Source organism: Olea europaea, chromosome 10 (assembly GCF_002742605.1).
Source record: "Olea europaea var. sylvestris chromosome 10, O_europaea_v1, whole genome shotgun sequence".
Classification (NCBI taxonomy): domain Eukaryota; kingdom Viridiplantae; phylum Streptophyta; class Magnoliopsida; order Lamiales; family Oleaceae; genus Olea; species Olea europaea.
This window is the reverse complement of record NC_036246.1, coordinates 18,728,471-18,747,280: the sequence shown is the minus strand read 5'-3', so window position 1 is coordinate 18,747,280 and position 18,810 is coordinate 18,728,471. Positions and strand designations below refer to the sequence as shown.

The 18,810-nt window shown below is 32.1% G+C and overlaps 1 protein-coding gene across 6 annotated transcripts in view; it reads left to right on the top strand.

The window, feature by feature from the left end:
• Positions 1-10,612, top strand: part of LOC111401427 (probable serine/threonine-protein kinase SIS8) — a 29,046-nt gene extending 18,434 nt beyond the window's left edge. The window contains exons 3-13 of one of the 6 annotated variants that reach the window (XR_002704009.1): positions 2,109-2,212; positions 2,711-3,987; positions 4,093-4,133; positions 5,841-5,909; positions 6,470-6,570; positions 7,090-7,168; positions 7,271-7,369; positions 7,451-7,519; positions 9,277-9,326; positions 9,509-9,633; positions 10,087-10,612. Coding sequence is in view for 4 of the 6 variants with exons in the window: in XM_023029158.1 (XP_022884926.1) it covers positions 2,109-2,212; positions 2,711-3,987; positions 4,093-4,133; positions 5,841-5,909; positions 6,470-6,570; positions 7,090-7,168; positions 7,271-7,369; positions 7,451-7,519; positions 9,277-9,326; positions 9,457-9,633; positions 10,087-10,255 (2,235 nt within the window). In the remaining 2 variants the exon portion in view is untranslated. Of the gene's footprint in view, positions 1-2,108; positions 2,213-2,710; positions 3,988-4,092; positions 4,134-5,840; positions 5,910-6,469; positions 6,571-7,089; positions 7,169-7,270; positions 7,370-7,450; positions 7,520-9,276; positions 9,327-9,456; positions 9,634-10,086 lie in introns of those variants that run through there. The other 5 variants (XM_023029158.1, XM_023029159.1, XR_002704010.1 and 2 more) reach the window with 5 other exon arrangements.
• The last annotated feature ends 8,198 nt before the right edge of the window (positions 10,613-18,810 follow it).

Genomic DNA, 18,810 nt, shown 5'->3' with positions numbered 1-18,810 from the left:
TCTTTGTTCGACTTGCAAATATAGTGTATTTTTACAGAAATATTTTTAGAGGCTAATGACTATGATGCTGGGACTCCGGTATGGGTATCGGGTACAGGTACGTATCTAAGTGTCAGATCTTTTATTTTCTAGAATGTAGGATATGGAGATATGGCTAAAAAGAATCCAAAGTTTGGATACGGGTACGTGGGTACGTCTTTCAAACTTCAATTTTTTTACTAATCCAAAATGTTATTTTGAATAGACCAAAATAAATTATTAACAAAGAAGGAAATGAATAATGAATAAGGGGTTAAGATGAATAAAATTGAATTTTAGAGTTTAGTTTTCAATAATGGGAATTACTAAATGTTATATAAATTAGAAAATGAGGGATTTGATTTCAATTTGGATTTAGTAGAGTATTAAGTAGTACTATATGGAATCCACTTTCATTTTATACAAACGAAACCTTAAACCACCGTTACAAAGAGAGAAATAAGAGAAAATGGAAAGAAAAAAGGGAAAACCTAGCGCCGTCGTCCTTCTCCACTCTCTCCGTGCCGACGCTAGGTTTATAGAAAGTAAAAACAGGAAAGAAGAAAAGGGAAAGTAAAGGAAAAGAGAAAAAAAATAAAGAAGAAAAAGCTAAAACGACGAAATGTCTGGTTGAAATTTGGAGGATCCGACACATAACTCATATCCATACTCATGTCGTTCGTGTCTGACATGAATACTACGACTATTTTGAAGAGTCCGAGCATCAGAGGCTAATGATATCTTGTCATGACTTTAGTCTATTCAATTTTAATAGCTTAAGTTTAAAATATCTGTGGGTTATCCAGAAGAGAATTCTTTTCCTAATAAACAGTTCAATCGCATTGCCGTAATTCTAGAACTGCCAACTTCATCTTAGTCAGTCACTAGAAATTTCATTGCTCCTTTATTTCTGTCTCGTTATTCTTAAGAATCCTCCGTATGTTTAAAAAAGACAGGATCATCCTATCATAGGCTACCCCAGAACATAAGATTTCTTGATTCAGATATGCATTTGCTTGTTTCTGTTGGTCACAAGACAATGGAAGAGACATAATTTTTATGTTCTAAGCTTTATCTGAAACTTACAAACAGATGACTTCTACTCACTTTGTCTTCCTTTCGAAAGGTTAAGGGCAGCTGTAGTGGGTTACTACTTTTCCCCTCGAGTCTCCGGATCAAGGCACAGTACGTAAGCTTCATGCCCGCTCTTAGGTGCTAAGATGTTACCTTTCACATACCCTTTTTTGTATCGGCTTTCCACACTACTACAAAACCCATTCCTTATTAGGAAAAGCTCAAATCAAGTTCCTCTAGGCTAATGTTTATTTATTTAAACATAATATATGCTTGAATATGTTTAACCTCCAGGCAGGCTGAATCTTATTTTATGCTTCCACATGCTGTTCTGGGGGTTTCAGTATAGCGATGATAAATGTTTTGGGATTTTCTTTTTCTATTTTTGCCTGGTGAGGTGGATGAGCATTGCAGTTCTTTCTCATGGCCTAGATGTATCAAGCTAGAGTATTCCTTTTCTAATGTCTTTGTTTTGGGATTTATATGTTTTTAGAAGGGATTCTGTTAATTTTTATTTGTTTCATTTTTTAACCACATTCTCCCCTTATTGAGCTCTGTGTTGATGGCAGTGTGACATTGATGAGGGAAGACCGTTCGACTATTTAGTATATACCTATTCTTTATTAGATCAATTTTATAAATATTTCTTAGCTGATATGAAAATAAATTTATTATATTTCTTTTAAGATCCTTGTCTCTTTATATGTGGACCTTATGTTTCGAAATTCGTATGTGTAGGATTTCCCCAATAAAGCATGTAACTCTAGACCTGATCCTTGAAGATGTTCTTCGTCTAATCTTATGAGATGAATTTTGAACTGTTTCATGTTTTGATAAGTTATACTTCCTTGGGAGAAATGCTATGACCTTTTTCCTGTCAATATTTTGAATCCTCTGTTTTTCAAAATTTTCATATTTCTCCATTTGCACATTACTTTCATCATGCCTTTACTTGGGAATTCAGCTGTAGACCTGAAAATCACCGTACTTTCTGTTTGTGTTCCATAATTGTGTAGGTTTTGGCCGACAGTGTTGACATTCCTTGCTGCCTAGTGAAAGGACTGAAATTTACTGGTTCTGATGACGTGGCAATGACCTTAGTAAAAGTTAATAATGAAAGGTTTGGTCAATTAGTTATCTTGTTACCCTAGTGCTGTCAATTTAACAAGAGAGTTGATCTGTAATCCTCATTTTGTTTCCTTTTCCTTTTTCCGTTTTTAGGTAATTCCAGTGTGCTTCAACGTTAACAAACTGTATACTCCTAGGAAATCTGCATAATGAATGACCCAATTTTTATTTTTATTTTTTTTACATTTTTTACGGAAGATGCATCTCTTGACTCCAACTAGCAGCCGAAGTACAAGTGTGAAGACGTATTTGGCTAAAAATGACTTTCTATGTACTGTACCAATTTAAAACTACCGATATCTAATCTTGCAAATTTCTTTTCAATATGACTAATCTTAATCTAAAATAGCATTAAAAATTCTCTTCTCAATTTATGCTGTCACAAATCAGATTTCATTTACATTCTGTGGTGGACAAATGGATTCTTTAAGGATGTAATGACATGTCCTGCATTGCTTTTCTTTTTAAAAAGTGGATAATGTGGTTTCAGGGAATACATTATCGATCTAATGGCAGACCCTGGCACATTTATTCCATCTGATGCAGCAGGATTGCATATAGACTATGAAGAATTATCTCTTTCTAACGGTCCATTGTCTAAAGATGTGGAACCTTCTTGTATGGCTTCATCGAGTAGCAGGATAACTAGTCCATTTGAAGGCCAATCAGAGGTTGGAACTTTGGAAAGGAGACCCAGGATTAAAGAGACTATTGCCGCAAGAAATGAAACTATTGTCAGACACAAATTTTCTTCAGGGATTGCTGTAAAGCAGATCAAAGCTCAAGAAGGACCCAATCAATTCTCTGATGGTTCAAAAAAACCTTGGAATGTGAAGAAGGAGCCAGCATGGGAGATTCCTAGTAGATCTAATCATCGTTCTGCACATGCAAGATCTCCTTCCTGGACTGAAGGCGTTAGCTCTCCAGCTGTCCGCAGAATGAAAGTTAAGGACGTTTCACAATACATGATTGATGCTGCCAAAGAAAACCCACAGTTAGCTCAGAAACTCCATGATGTTCTACTCGAAAGTGGTGTTATTGCTCCACCGAACTTGTTCACTGAAGTGTACCCAGATCAGTTAGATATGTCGCTGGGGGAAACCAAATCCCCAGGGGCAGAAAAGGAGAACACAGGAAGCGATGAGATTCAAAAAATTAAAGGTCATACTAATCTAGATCCAATTCGCTTCCTGCCTTCAGTGCCTCATCAAGATGCTTGTTCTAGAAGCCCGAATAAGCAACTGGAAAGTCATTTAGATCTAAAGCAAGCAACTGGACATCATGTTTCACCGGAGCCTGAAATAGCTCCTGTAAAATATAATAAAAATGTTCCTGTTGCTGCTGCTGCTGCAGCTGTTGTTGCCTCTTCAATGGTAGTTGCAGTAGCAAAGACTAACACTGATCCAAAACTTCAGCTTCCAGTAGCAGCCGCAGCTACAGCCGCAGCTGCTGCTGTGGCAGCAACAACTGCTGCAGTCAGTAAGCAGTATGAATTGGAGACTTCTGCTCAATCGCCAGATAGTCCTGCTTCCTTTGTGTACCCATCAGAATGTCTAAGAAATGATGGTGAAGCAGATATCGCTGTTCCTGAGCACCAAGGAACTGGTGAACCGGAGCACGATGCTTTGGAACTTAATTCTGAGGGAGAGAGAATATCAGATAGGTCAACAGGCAATGATAGTGCAAAATCTGATATAGCACTTGATGATGTGGCAGATTGTGAGATCGCTTGGGACGAAATCACCTTGGGTGAGCGTATTGGGCTCGGTACTGACCTAGCATTATAGCCATTGATTATAAGTAATTCTATATAATGGTTGATCTCAAACCAGACCACACGTATTGTTTTATTTTAAATTATCGCCATTGCAGGATCTTATGGAGAAGTATATCATGGCGACTGGCATGGAACTGTGAGTTTCTCAAAGTCTTGTGGCTACTTGAATTCTAGTTATTTTCTGTAATTTCCAAGCTTGGAACTAAAAGCATGTTAGGGATGTGTTTATAAACAGTTTAAATTATATATAAATGGGTACTACTTGTGGATCCCTCAAAATGTGTGGGTAAAAATGGTTTGAGTGTTTATAAACATGAGCCAAATATAGGCTAAAATACTTTCACTATTAGACCAGGAAGTAAAAATAGATAACTTTAGAAGACTGCATGATATATGACCACCAACACTATGTTGTTAAATTTAATGCTTGCGCAAAATTGGAATACCTACTGAAGTCTAAACGGTTACCTTTTTAGTTCTGCATAATGCATTAAAATTTTCATAATGCCTGATCATAATTTACAAGTTAGAATATTTTTCAGAAGCCTGAAAAATGTTTCTTTTCTTATCCTTTTGACAGAGATTGGTGATTGAGTTGGTGTTATTATAAAATATGATTTAAGTTGGTTTCTGAATATTGAATGGCAAACTCAGCAAAAAGCATAACTTGTTAAAGAGAATAACAAGTATTTATTAATATTTTGTTCATCAACACTCCTCTACACGAGCAGGTCATATTCAATTTTTTCTTTGACGCCTGACACATAAAACTTTTTTTAGTAACACTTGAACTGTGGATCTTTATGTGCCTCCCCTATCATTTCGAATGGTCAGTTTATCTAAAGTTTATGTTGTCAAAGAAGGGAAGAATTTATTTATTTATATATCCTCATCCTATCTAATCACATGCATACTAGATTTTTTATTTTCTAAAAGGTCTTATAAGTGGATTTTCATGATGGAGCAGCACCAATGAGACTCAAGCTTTGTACTTTTCCGTACTTGCATACTTCATTAAATGACGAGTTCATCTAAAAGCTTAAACTGATAAAGAGGATGTTATTATTATATTTTTAATTTTATTTTATATTTATATCTTGAAATGTGCTCCCCGACGTACAAGTCCAATTTATTTTTTCTTCAAAGTCTTGAAACGTGAAATTTTCTCAAATGAGTGGTGGCATGGCTTGAACTAAGGAACTTTGACTCCAATTGTTATTTTGTTGAGCCAAATAATCTAAAAGCTTAAACTGTGATGAGAAAAATTTCCTTTTCAATTTCTATGTAAGGATTTATATCCTCAATGCGGCGAACTTGGCTTTTTGGAACTTTTTGAATCTAATTATTATGTTGTTTCCATATTCAATGTTTGTTGCTACTAATCAATTAATTACTAATGTTCATTTATGTATTTTATACCACTTGGGATAACCATATTCTAACTTTGTTTACAAATTATTATGAAACGTGCTTCGATTTTGTAGGCAATGAAGAAATCTATGTTCTATTTGTAGGCAATGAAGAAACCTATGTTCTATCTATGACTGGACTGAGCTTCTAAATTGTAGTCCGGGAACTTTGACATTTTTAGGCTTGGTGTGTGTGCGCGCCAACATTCTAGTTAGGAACATGACCCCTCTCCGCAAGGTTTCACAAAAATTTGGATAATTAATAACCAGTCTTTATACACATTGATACCTACTACTGTGGTGGTTCATTTATTTGTCATCGTTTTTGTGGTTTTGGGTTTTTATGAGTGTTTTGGTTCTTTATTGATCTGATATTTTCTTCAGCACTGAGTTCTTAAATTACAGAAATTTATCCATTGATTTCAAACTTATAGGAAGTTGCTGTTAAAAAGTTCCTCGACCAAGATATAACTAATGAATCCCTTGAAGAATTCAGGAGTGAGGTATACTTTCTCTCCTTCCTGACATAGATACATTCTTTTTTAGCATTTAAACCAGGGTCAGATATCACCCGCATAGCAATTACAAGTGTCTTGTTTCAATCCCATCAAAACTATTCGTTACATGGTTTATTTTTAAGATGGTATAATTTTTAAAATGAACTGATAACCTTTTCTGAAGTAAGTTCTGTTAAACACATTACTAATAGTTGTTCTTATGAAGATCTTACTTAGCAGGAGTCGTAATAGGTGTTTCTTCCAAGTCTAGTATTGCATGGAGTTCAGTTGAAAGATCCTCTCTTCCTTGCTAAATTACCATTTAGGAAATCTTACTAGAAATTATTATTGTTCCTGAATGATTTTCTAAATCTTATGCTTATTTTCATAAGATATTTGTGTTTCACCACTGGGTTTTTTGAAAATTATGCTTTCTATTTCTATAATTCATTTCCACTAATTTTACAACCAGTTTTGTGAATTTCTAACTTTCATATTTAATTTTATGTTTTGGACTTTGTGTTTATGATTTGAAATGAATTATTTTACTTGTGCATCTTTGCAAGGTCCGAATCATGAAAAAACTCAGACATCCAAATATAGTTCTCTTCATGGGAGCTGTTACTCGGCCTCCAAATCTTTCAATTGTTACTGAGTTTCTTCCTAGGTATTCCTCAATTCCAAACTTTTTGGGTATGTGTAGTTATTAATCTCTTACCATGGTTTTGAATATGAAACTGTTAGTTACTGCTAAAATGCTCCAAGAAACTCTAATCTAATAGACTATCACTTTCTTGTTTGGAACCTCTATCCTTCAACCTTTGGATGTCTCTTCTAGGACATGGCAATGTAAAGTTCATTTTCAATCTTTTTTTAACCTGAAATCTATGAGCCCTGTAATCTGATTTAGTGCCTGCAATTTTCCCAAATGTTGATTGAGTATATTGAAGCAGAAACTTATTACATACAACCATGAGAGTTAATGAATATAATTTGATCCTTCTATAAAGATCAATTTTCTGGATTACTTAATTTACATTGATTCAATTACATTTAATCAAGGATTTAGATTTCATAAACTGAACATTTTTTCTTTATGTTTTGCAATATTTGTTCGAGGAAAATGAGTTCTTTTATGAATTGTTACCATGTTGCCTTTAAATTGAAGCATATTTTATGGTTTCAGAGGTAGTTTGTATAGGCTGATTCATCGCCCCAATAATCAACTAGACAAACGCAGACGATTGAGGATGGCTCTTGATGCTGTATGCTCCTGTTTACTTAACTTCTAATTCTCTATCCGTTAGCAGCTTCTGATTTATTGGTGAACATGCTGGTGCTGATGCAGTTTACTTCATTTCACACAGGCTCGGGGAATGAATTATTTGCACAACTGCACACCTGTAATAGTTCATCGTGATTTGAAGTCTCCAAACCTTCTTGTTGATAAGAACTGGGTTGTGAAGGTAGCTCTCTTCACTGAGAACTGACAATTATATTATTATTTTTTCAATCATAATCAATCCCATATTATTTTCTGCATCAAGGTAGGCGATTTCGGATTATCAAAAATGAAGGACAGCACATTTATTTCTTCAAAGTCAAATGCCGGGACGGTAAGCTGTATTAAGCTAATTTGTACTGCGGCCTTTTTGTTTGATGCAGTAATTTAAACAGTCAAATACTTTTTCTTATTTTGCACTAGCACTTAATTTATCTGCTCTGAAATATATTTTGTGCCATTCTTTTGTTGATAAACATCTTACTTTCTTTTTCGAAATGTTACATCCTTTTGAGGAACTGACATGTTGCGATGCTTCATGATGTGAACCCACGGAGCAATAGTAGCTATGGAACTCGCATGAGATTGATTCAAACCCAAGAAAGCCAACAATCAACATTTAGAGTTTGACCCAAAAATATTGAACTAAGTAACCAATACAATGACCAACAATATGTTGACCCCTTGATCACTAGATTAAAGAATCTCACCCAGATTGTTTAGCTCGACCTGATAAATTATTGAACTAAAGAACCAAGACAATCACAAACAATATCTTGACCCCGTGACCACAAAAACTTACGAACCTAACTTGAATTATTGAACGCCATAAAGTGTATGAATCTTTGATAAGTTCGGATAGTTTGAACGCTACAAATATTAAAAATATTTGATAAGTTTTGTTCAATTAAGAACAAGATTGAAAGTGAAAAACTTCATATTATGATTAATTCTCAAAAAAATCAATGTCTTCATTGTACAATGAATGTGCCTTTTATAGGCATAAATAAATTCCTAATCAAAATAAAACTCTAATTCTATAGACAAATCCAAATAAACTAGAAAACTACAAAATAAATCTGAATAAAACTAAAATATTACAAATAACGAAAATACCCTTAAACTAATTCAAAACATAAAAACGCAAAAATAGACCCCTAAACAACCGAATTTCACCCCAAAAGTTTGACAAAGTCATTCGACAAACTTGTGTAGAATCGAAAGGCATTTCTGGATTGTACTTATGGATCGGGCTGAAAGTTATATGCATTTTTATACATCTTGTGCATTTTCGCACATACTTTATATTCCTTCCATTTTCTAATTGGTTTAGGATCTTCTCTTCTATCTGATCTGTATCACTCCGAAACATGCAATGGATCCTTGTTTGTTTGCCCTCCATGATTCTCATCATTCATATTATTTCACAGCATTAATACTAACTTTCTGTTGAAATGCTTTCCTCCATTCTATCATTTTTGTCCTTTTCTTTTTTCCCATTTGTTTGATGCCTTTGCCTTCATTGAACAACATGATGATTCATCATGCAACTGGCTTATTCTGTTCATCATCTTATTATCAGCCATATTGTAGAAATAGTCAACAGTGTTATCCAGTCACTATTTTCTGTGATCTGTGGTTTAAAAGTAAATTTAAGATCCTGAAAACCTATGCTTCTCTGGGGGGAAAGAAAAATAAAAATAATTAAAATAATTAAAAAAAATAAAAATTTGAATCTTTCTGGTGTCATTTTATAATATGAAAGTGCTAGTTTTTATGGAAGAAATTGAAACGAGGTCGCAATGCTTGCGTCTACATTTCGGTAGTTTCTGCCACCACCATTAAAAGGTTCCATAATATGATAGCAATGGCACATTAAAATTAATCTTGTATTATTTTAATACTTCTTGATGAATGCCGAAGCTAATTTTTATGTTGGCTATGTTCCATATATAAGTCAACTTTTAATTGACAATTGCATGCAATCATCTTTTCAATAAAACATCTGAATTTTTTATTTTTTTATTATTTATTATTATTATTTTTTAACGATCATCTGGCATTTCACGATTTGGTGTTACCCTTCTTTAGGCAGAGTGGATGGCACCAGAAGTTCTAAGAAATGAGCCATCAAATGAAAAGTATGTCCTCCAATTATTACTCTAATAAAAAATAAAAGAGATGTGAAAACACAGAATCCATAAAATGACATTCTTGGTCTTTATTTTTGTGATTTTTGATTGATTTGTTTGTTGATTGATTCACGCGCAGATGTGATGTTTATAGCTTTGGCGTTATATTATGGGAACTTTGTACTTTGCAGCAACCCTGGGGAGGAATGAACCCTATGCAAGTTGTTGGTGCCGTTGGATTTCAGCATCGGCGTCTTGACATTCCAGACGATATGGATCCTGTTATAGCAGATATAATCAGGAAATGCTGGCAAACGTGAGTGTATTTATATCGCTTTCTAGTGTCCAAATGTTTGCATCAATTAGTCTTACTGTAGATTAAGGGCATTTATGAAGTCTTTTACAACTCATTAGAAATAATGCTAAAGAATGCTTGTGCTAAAAACTTATAACATGTTTTGTAAGGTAGATCAAACAGTATTCCACAGTATATTAAGTATGAAAAAAAGATAATGTGTACCAAACATGCACTTAAGGTCTAAAATGCTTAGAGATATACAAAGCCTCGAGTACAGCTTCGACACAAATGTGTAAAAGCACATGCATAATGGGCTTATCTTTCGCTATACTTATGACTTGAGCTAAGCTATTTGCAAAGTTGTATTCAAAAGATTCTTGAGGGTGTGATACACACAATATTGGTGTTTATTTACAGTAATTAAAGTTGTGAATCTATTGGATTATACGTTTCATCTGTGAAATACTGTAGAGATCCAAGATTACGGCCTTCATTTGCTGAGATTATGGCTGCTCTGAAACCACTTCAAAAGCATATTGCCAATTCACACTTGCCAAGACCCAGTGTTCTTGTAAGCAGGAGAAACGAGAAGAATCAGTCATCACTAACCTTGGAAAATCAATCCGGTCATAAGAGCTAGTTGGAACGAATATGATAATTTGCTCTATCGAGTGACTTGCAATATAGAGGCAAACATGCTTTGGGAGAATGGTGAATGAGATTTTGTTATAGATGATCAAGCACGTACCTCACATTTGAGTGAACTAGAATTCTTTCATATCCCCCATTTTTCCTTTTATTGTTTGTATTCTTTGTTTATGGTGCCACCATCCACGGAATTGTGCAGTTGTTTATACATTCGTTTGAATTTCTTGTAATTAACGTGTCCTGCCGAGTTACTAAGACTAGGCCAGTGAAAAATCATATTGGAGGGACTCTAAAAACATGTGTAGCCGCCTCTAATGGAAAAATTAATTTCAATTATAGCTTGTTGATCTATTGATGTTTTATCCGCCTTCTGAGTTTGTTGATTTAGTTAGAAGAGAAGATTGATTGAACCTATAGATGGTAGAGTTGTCAATCATATAAGCGTTGTTGATTGATTAGGTAAATATGATCTATGTATGCTTACACGTCTGATTTAACGTTTGAAAACGTCATATATGAATTTGTCTCGATCTATCTTCGTCGCATCAGCTCTCGAAATGAAAATATCAAGCCCTTGCCAACATATAGGTTTCTTAGCGCCCTGTTTGACCCCCGTTATTTCACATTATAATAAGAGAAATAGTAATTTTTTGGAGAATGCATGGTTAAAAAAGAAGTAGAAGTTTTTTATTTTACGCGTAATATTATTTTATTGAAAAATGTGTGATTAAAAAGAATATTAAAAAAAATTATGGGAAATAATCGGGGTTGCTTAGTCAATGTGTTGGTCGGATATTGTTGCCTTCTTGACATTTAATTATTGGATATTTGGGCAAAGCACGTTGGGATCTGCAGCTGCTGGTGTACGTGGTGCTTTATATTTGTCAAAATGTTAAAATGGAATGAAGAATTAGACATAGAGTAAAGCCACTTATCCAATTAAAATTTTCTTTCTACCTAACAACTAACAAGCAAGTCCTTGCCAATGAGCAAAACTTTTGGTTTATTTTGACATATGTTAATTCATGTTTTTTACTACTATTCATGTTATTAGAATTTAGAAATGTTATGAGAAATTCTAGGAGGTTTTAATAAAATATTAGTGTATATATCGAAATTTTTCTTACTAATGATAAAATCAATGATTGGATTCTAACCTAAAATTGAATCTTAAAAACTCAGAATGAAACCGGGTCGGTTGGGTATTGGTTCAAGGGTAAAATCCAATGACCACCCAATTTTATTTTGTTTTATCATGATTACCTAACTTTATATTTAGTATCACCATGGTCACCCAATATGATTTTATTTTACTATGATCATCTAATTTCATATAACGTTTCAACATGACAACTAAACTTTTTTTTCACCATTTTCAGGTTAAATCCATCAATGACCACTCAACTTTATACATAGTGTCATTATGACCACCAAATTTAATTTTATTTCATCATGAACACCTAACTTTATACATGGAAAATGAATCTTCTATAGGGAGGCTAACATCCTTGATGTTTTAGTGTTGCTGTGGTCGTCCAATTTGATTTTATTCATTACGACCACCCAATTTCATATAGCGTTTCAACATGGTCACTCAACTTCTTTTCATCATTTTTATAAATTTTAAAAGGGGTAAAATGATAACTTTTCATTTTATATATAAAATAAATTTAAAAAATATTTTGTTTATTTTAAAAAATTTTTTAAATAAAGTTTTTATTTTATTTTACTTTTTTAAATAACGCTTTTTAAAATAAGTTTTTGATATTTTTGAGCAACGTTTTTTTAAATAAATTTTTATGTTATTTTATTTTTTTAAGTAACTTTTTTTTTAAAAATTATTTTATTTTATTTTAAAACCTTTTTTTTGAAATAAGTTTTTATTTTACTCCAAGTTTTTTTTTAATACTTTTTTTGCGATAATTGCAACTAGGTCCCCAAACGTTTCAAACATTAACAGACTTTCCTTTGATTTATTACAACTGTTGCTCTTAACCTTTTCAAACTTTGTAGGTGAAGCCTCAATGGATTTAAAACATCCAATTTACCGTTAGGTGATCAAAAATTTGAATTTAACCACATTTTTATAATGGCAAAATAGTAACTTTCTATTTACCAAATTAAATAATTAAATTTAAAATAAAAAATAAAATAAATCCATACCTCTTCCCCCATCACCCACTCCAAAACCAGGGACTATGAAATCGACCATGCCACCAGCCACTGCCCACAACGCCTTTAAGGAATGCAATCGCCACCGAACCACCACTACAACCCAACCCAATTGACACAGTCATTACTATCTTCTACTATTCCTTTGTGAATTTCTTTCAAATGCCTATAAAAATAGTGCCAGGCCCCCTTTCGTCAATGGAATTAGAATCATTGAAATTGTAGGTTGCATTCTTGAGCACTCAGTAACTCAATCTTTGATGATTGTTTAAGGGTGTTTTGGAATCAAACAAGCTAGTGAGTTGACTTATGAACTAAAGAGTACCACATATAGTAAATAAAATAAAAGTTGCAAAGAGAGTAATAAAAGAAGCAAAATCTGTGACTGGAAGCAAAATTATGCTTATTTTGGGGGCTGGATTTAATAAAAAATGGTTGTCTTGAAAGCATTTTGCTTGTGGGTCATGAAAATTTTGCTTTGACCAAAGAGAAATGGAGGGAGAAAAATCAAGAAAGAGCTGTAAAAGTTTTGGGCATACCCGATCATTTGTTTTACAAGACTTTATTTTTGGATTCGAACGATTTGTTACTGACTCGGGCAGTGTAGGGCCAAGTTGTAGATGCGAGATGGGATGTAGCAACCGTGTGACTCAGGGAGGGATGTCGAATTCAATATGAGAATTCATTTTGCAAAATTGATTTGTGAAAATTTGATTTGAGAAATATGTACTTGAAAAAGACAGTGATTTATGGTGTTGGATGACTGGAGGGTGAACAATGAAGGGAGAGGTCCTGGTGGCGACGGTTTTGGTAAGGGTAATGGTTGGGAGAAAGAAGATGCAATTTTTTTTACCCCTTTTTTGATTTTTTAATTTAATTAATGTAATTATTTAATTTGGTAAATAAATAGTTACTATTTTGCCCTTTATAAAAATATTAAAAAGATCGTCAAACTCAATTTTTGTCAACTAACAGTAAATCAAATATTTTTTCATCCATTGGGCCTCGTCTACAATATTTGGAAAGATTATGGGTGACAGTTGCAATAAATCAAAGATTCGAGAAAAGTCTACTAGTATTTGAATGGTTGGGCCATTGCTGCAATTATCCCTATTTTTAAGGAGCTTTTTTTTAATGGTTTTTTATTTTATTTTATTTTTAAAATGCATTTTTAAATAAGAAGTTAGGTGGTCATGGTGAAATGTTATACGAAATTAGGTTGTCAAGGTGAAACTTTATATGAAGTTGGATGGCCATGATGAAATAGAATTAAATTGAAAAGCTATGGTAAAACTAAGTAGAAAGTTGGGTGACCATGGTAACAATAAGTATAGAATTGGATGATCATTGGTGGATTTAACCTATTCACTAATTTTAGAAGGGGTAAAATGGTAACTTTGTATTATATGTATAAAATAAATAAAAAATAAAAAATTATTGTAAAAATATTCTTTTAAATTAAGTTTTAATTTAATTTTATTTTTCTAAGTAATATTTTTTTTAAAATAAGTTTTTTTTTTATTTTAAAAGCTTTTTTTTTTAAATAGGTTTTTATTTTTTCAAGGAACATTTTTTTAAATAACCTTTTATTTTATTTTTAAAAACTTTTTTTAAATACATTTCTATTTTACTTCAAAAAAATTTAAAAATTTTTTAAATTTATTTTAATTTTTTAAGGAATTTTTTAAAAATGACTTTTTATTTTTTTAACTTTTTCTAAGTAACATTTTTAAAAATAAGTTTTTATTTTATTTTAAAAATATTTTTTTAATAAGTTTTTATTTTATTTTCATTTTAAAATTTATTATATATATATATATATATATATATAAAATGAAAAGTTATCATTTTACCCCTTTTAAAATTAGAAAAAATTGTGAAAAGAAGTTTGATGATCGTGGTTAAATGTTATATGAAATTGGGTAATTGTGATGAAACATTATATGAAAATTGAGTGATCGTGATGACATTAAGTATAGAGGTGGGTGGTCATTGGTGGATTTACCCATTGGTTTAATGCATAAATACTTGATTGGATTTCCCATTGCATTTTCCTTCATAAAAGATTTTTTTTTAAAGATTAGTTAATATTAGTGTCAATGGAAACATTACCATTGACGTGTACTTTATTCAAACAATTTTGCTATTTTACCTGGTAGGGGTTCTGCCCTCAGAGCAAGTCGATCCTAGGCTATAAAAAATTGGCCAAAACTCCACCCACTCCCCGCGATGTGAGTGCTTGATCGGGGTTCATCCTGTACCTCAAACTTCATCCCTATTCAAGTAGAAGTTAGGTAGATTTAGTGAGACGATAGTCTGAACTCTCTAGGCACATTGGGATAATAATTCCTAGGGTTGGACAAAATTCTCGAATCGAATTGAATCGAACAAATCAGGTCTTTTTAAATTAAATACTCGAACGGGTATTTGAATCAAGAATCGACGAATTCGGTTCAATTCTCAGTTCTAGGTCGATAATCGAAGAATCGAATAAAAATTGAATCTCCCTAATTTTTTAAATTTATTTATTTTAAATAAATCAAATTATTTTATTTTTTTCTAAATAAATTTGTTAATTAGTTAATTTAGCTCAAATCCAAAAATATGATTTTCCATTTTCCAATTTTCAATCAAAACCCAATTTAATCAAATTGATCTAAGTTTTACCCAAATCTGTTATTCTACCATAGTGCCATTTTACCGTTTTGAAGGAATCGAGTTGAAACTCAACAGCGCATTTCTTATTTATTGCGAGCTCGCTAGCTTTCTCTTCCTGTGATTTTAATAATCAAATATATGAAAAACTTAGCAAAGAGAGACACAAAAAGTCACATAAGATTGGATTATGTTATTTAATAAGAATTTAGATTGGACATGTCATTAGTTGAATTAATGTAGCTTTGTAAATATTAAAAAAATTAATTATAGTATGAAACCGAGAACTGATTGGAATCGAACCAAATGAAACCGAACCCGAACGATTTCATAATTAAATTTGGACTCGACAATTTCACTTACTAAATACTCGAAAGTTTCGAGTCCGACTTGATTCTCATTAAATCGAATCGAATCGAATCATACCACACCCAGCCCTAATAATTTGAACTCTTTAGGTCTGCGTTAGTAATTATTTAATTAACGTATGCACTTGTAATTATTACACAAGTGAGTAATGCGAAAATGCGTTTTTTCATAATTGAAGTTGATAGATCTATATTTGAGATCAATTACGAGCAAGAAATAATGAAATAGCTATATTGTCCATTTAACGTGATTTATTTAATAAAATTGACTGTGGAGATTCTAAATATCCTTTCTTTTGGAAAATGATATAATGATAATTTTACATGAGCAAGTAGTAATTTTTACATAAAAGTTCAACTTATGTAATCAGGGGCGGACCCAAGGGGTCCCCTAGGGTCGCTTGACCCTCCAGTTTTTTCAAGTTCATTTTTTCCTTTTCTTTCTTTCTTTCTTTTTTTTTTTTTGTCTTAGTTTTCGAGCTCACTATGAAATATTAAACGAAATTGAAATATTACATTCTTAATATCATTTTGAAGTACTTACAGCCTAATATTTTCACATCGTTAAAATTCTGTGAAATGGTCAATCGTAACAAATGTTATGACGCGTCAAAATAAGAAGTTCCAAACTAATATTTCGAAAATTTCGATAACTTTTTTTTTTTTTTTTTTTTTTTTTTTGTCTTAGTTTTCGAGCTCACTATGAAATATTAAACGAAATTGAAATATTACATTCTTAATATCATTTTGAAGTACTCACAGCCTAATATTTTCACATCGTTAAAATTCTGTGAAATGGTCAATCGTAACAAATGTTATGACGCGTCAAAATAAGAAGTTCCAAACTAATATTTCGAAAATTTCGATAATAAACTAATTTTAAATTTTTTTTTACGATTATACGCTAGCCATATCCATAAATCTTCTATATTCTCTTGAAACTCATTTCGAGAACTATATCATAAACATATCAAATAATCTAAATGAATATCGAAAATAGTTAAACGTACGTCAAACGTGTATGTTAAAAAGAGATGTATAATCGTCTTTTTTGAAAAAAAAAATCAATTATTTTATTAATGTTTATTATTTTTGCGCGAAAAATTTCTCAATATAATTTACATCATTTTATTAGGAAATTTTATATGGGGTATGACGTTAAATTTTTTTTTTTTTTTTGGAAGTAAAAATCTTAATAGAATTTTTGTTACTTCATAGGGATTATAAATTGTTATACTACTTTTTCGTCTTGATTATTTTTATATCTAAAAAAAAATTCAATCATTTTTAGGTTTTTTTTTTTATTTTTGCATTTTCCTCTCAATCAATTAATTTTTTTTTCAAATGACGTCAAAACTTTTATTAGAAAATTTATTAGATTATTTTTTAAAAAAAATTAATTGATTGAGAAGAAAAGTAACAATAATAAAAAAAATCCTAAAAATGCTCAAATTATATATATTAGATGTAAAAATAATCAAAATGAAAAAGTAGTGTAACAGTTTATAACCCATATAAAATAATAAAAAAATTTCGTCGCTTTTTTTAAAAAATTGATTGTGACCCCCCTAATATAAAATGTCTGCGTCCGCCCCTATATATAATAAGTTTGTGAAATAAAAATTTGCTCATCGTTGGCAGAGAAATGTTTTTTTACACACACACACTGATATAGATGAGAGGAATTTGGTGAGACAACCGAGTTTGCCAATGTTTTTGGACAAATAGCCTTTGACCAATACAAAAAGGAGAAAAAAAATCAGAATAGTTTAATTGATAAATAACCAAACTATCCTTCACATTTTAACACAAAAATCCTTCCAAATTTCCTCATTCACCCCGTTTCTTCCTCAGTTAAAACCCTATTTCCCCAAATTCAAAAATTGACGTCTCTCTTATTCTTCCCCTTTGTGAAAATCTCACAAAATCGACGACAAATCTCACGAAATCGACCTGGCCTCTGATATCCATATAAAGGACACGACGAGCATAGGCGAGCGAAGTGACTTCCCCAACCAACTTCGAAGACTCTGTTTTGGAACTACTTGTTTGTGGAAATTCCTCTCCTTACAACAACGACTGTGAAGGTGAACACAAATTTAAGGTACAGCTTCTTTATCTCATGACTTCTTCATACTTCACCTCATTTGCATTGACCTCTTCACCACCACATTATTGGCCAAATGGATCATTCTCCGGTAGATATCTTTTTTGTGCTATACCTAAGTATATTAATAGACCGGTTCAGAGTTTTGGGTATTATAGGTAAAACATGCAAACAGGAGAGTGTAATAGATAAATTCTATGTCGCTGGTCAAAGTTGAGATTGCTGATTAACCCAATGATTATTTGGAGCAGGAGCAAAAGTTCAGCTTTTCACAAAAGTCTACATGTTACTCTAGGTTTGTCGTCTCCAATTTGATAATTAGGTTTGGTTACGAACGTCAAATCTTTGGACCTGGGGATTTGATCAAAAGGGTTTTGACTTTAGACATGGTTACATGTTATTCATAAAATTAATCTTTACACATGCTCTAGAAATGTTGTATATAATTCGAGTATATAAAGAACAAAATTTGTACATAATTGATATGAGATTTCTCACTGAAATGTGAAAAATGATTCTAGAAAAGTCAAATTTTGTCACTTTGGTAGTAACAGTAGTAGTGGGCAGTATTTGTGACTTTTATATGAGTTGGCCTCATGCTTTACTTTACTGTATTTATCTAATTTGGAATAAATGAACTGATAACGTTTGACATTCGATCATTTTGTGTGTTAGTAGTCACGTATTTGGAACACTATCTAAAGCAATTTATACATCAAATCATTGATATTAACTTGTAAATCATTATTTGCATAGTGCACCATAGAGTTGTGACACATTTAAGGTATTAGTTTGAGGTTGAAGTGACAATGTTTCATAGCTTTACTACAATTTTGCGTTGCCTTGTGACTTTCTATGTGTAGTCATGAAATATCTTGTAAGTCGTTATTTTTGTCCAATAATTTGGTAAATGATTGCTTTGAGAAACAAGATTGCTAACTCAATTATTGTTTTGCATTTTACATTATGAAAATTGGATGCTGAAGACGTAGTGAACGTGAAGATAAGCAATAGGTGTAGAATGAAATTGATCGATGAAGTTTTCTACAGCTTAGATGACAAGCATCAGGACCTATTCACCAATTCCTGCTTTAAACATTTGTTAAGCCTGAGAAACATAAAGCTTGCATCACAATTAGTCCATCAATTGATTTTGAGGTCGATAAGTACCTCAAAAGAAAATGAAGTATATATTAAGGTTGGAGACAAGCTTGCAAGATTTGGATTGCAAGAATTCACACTGGT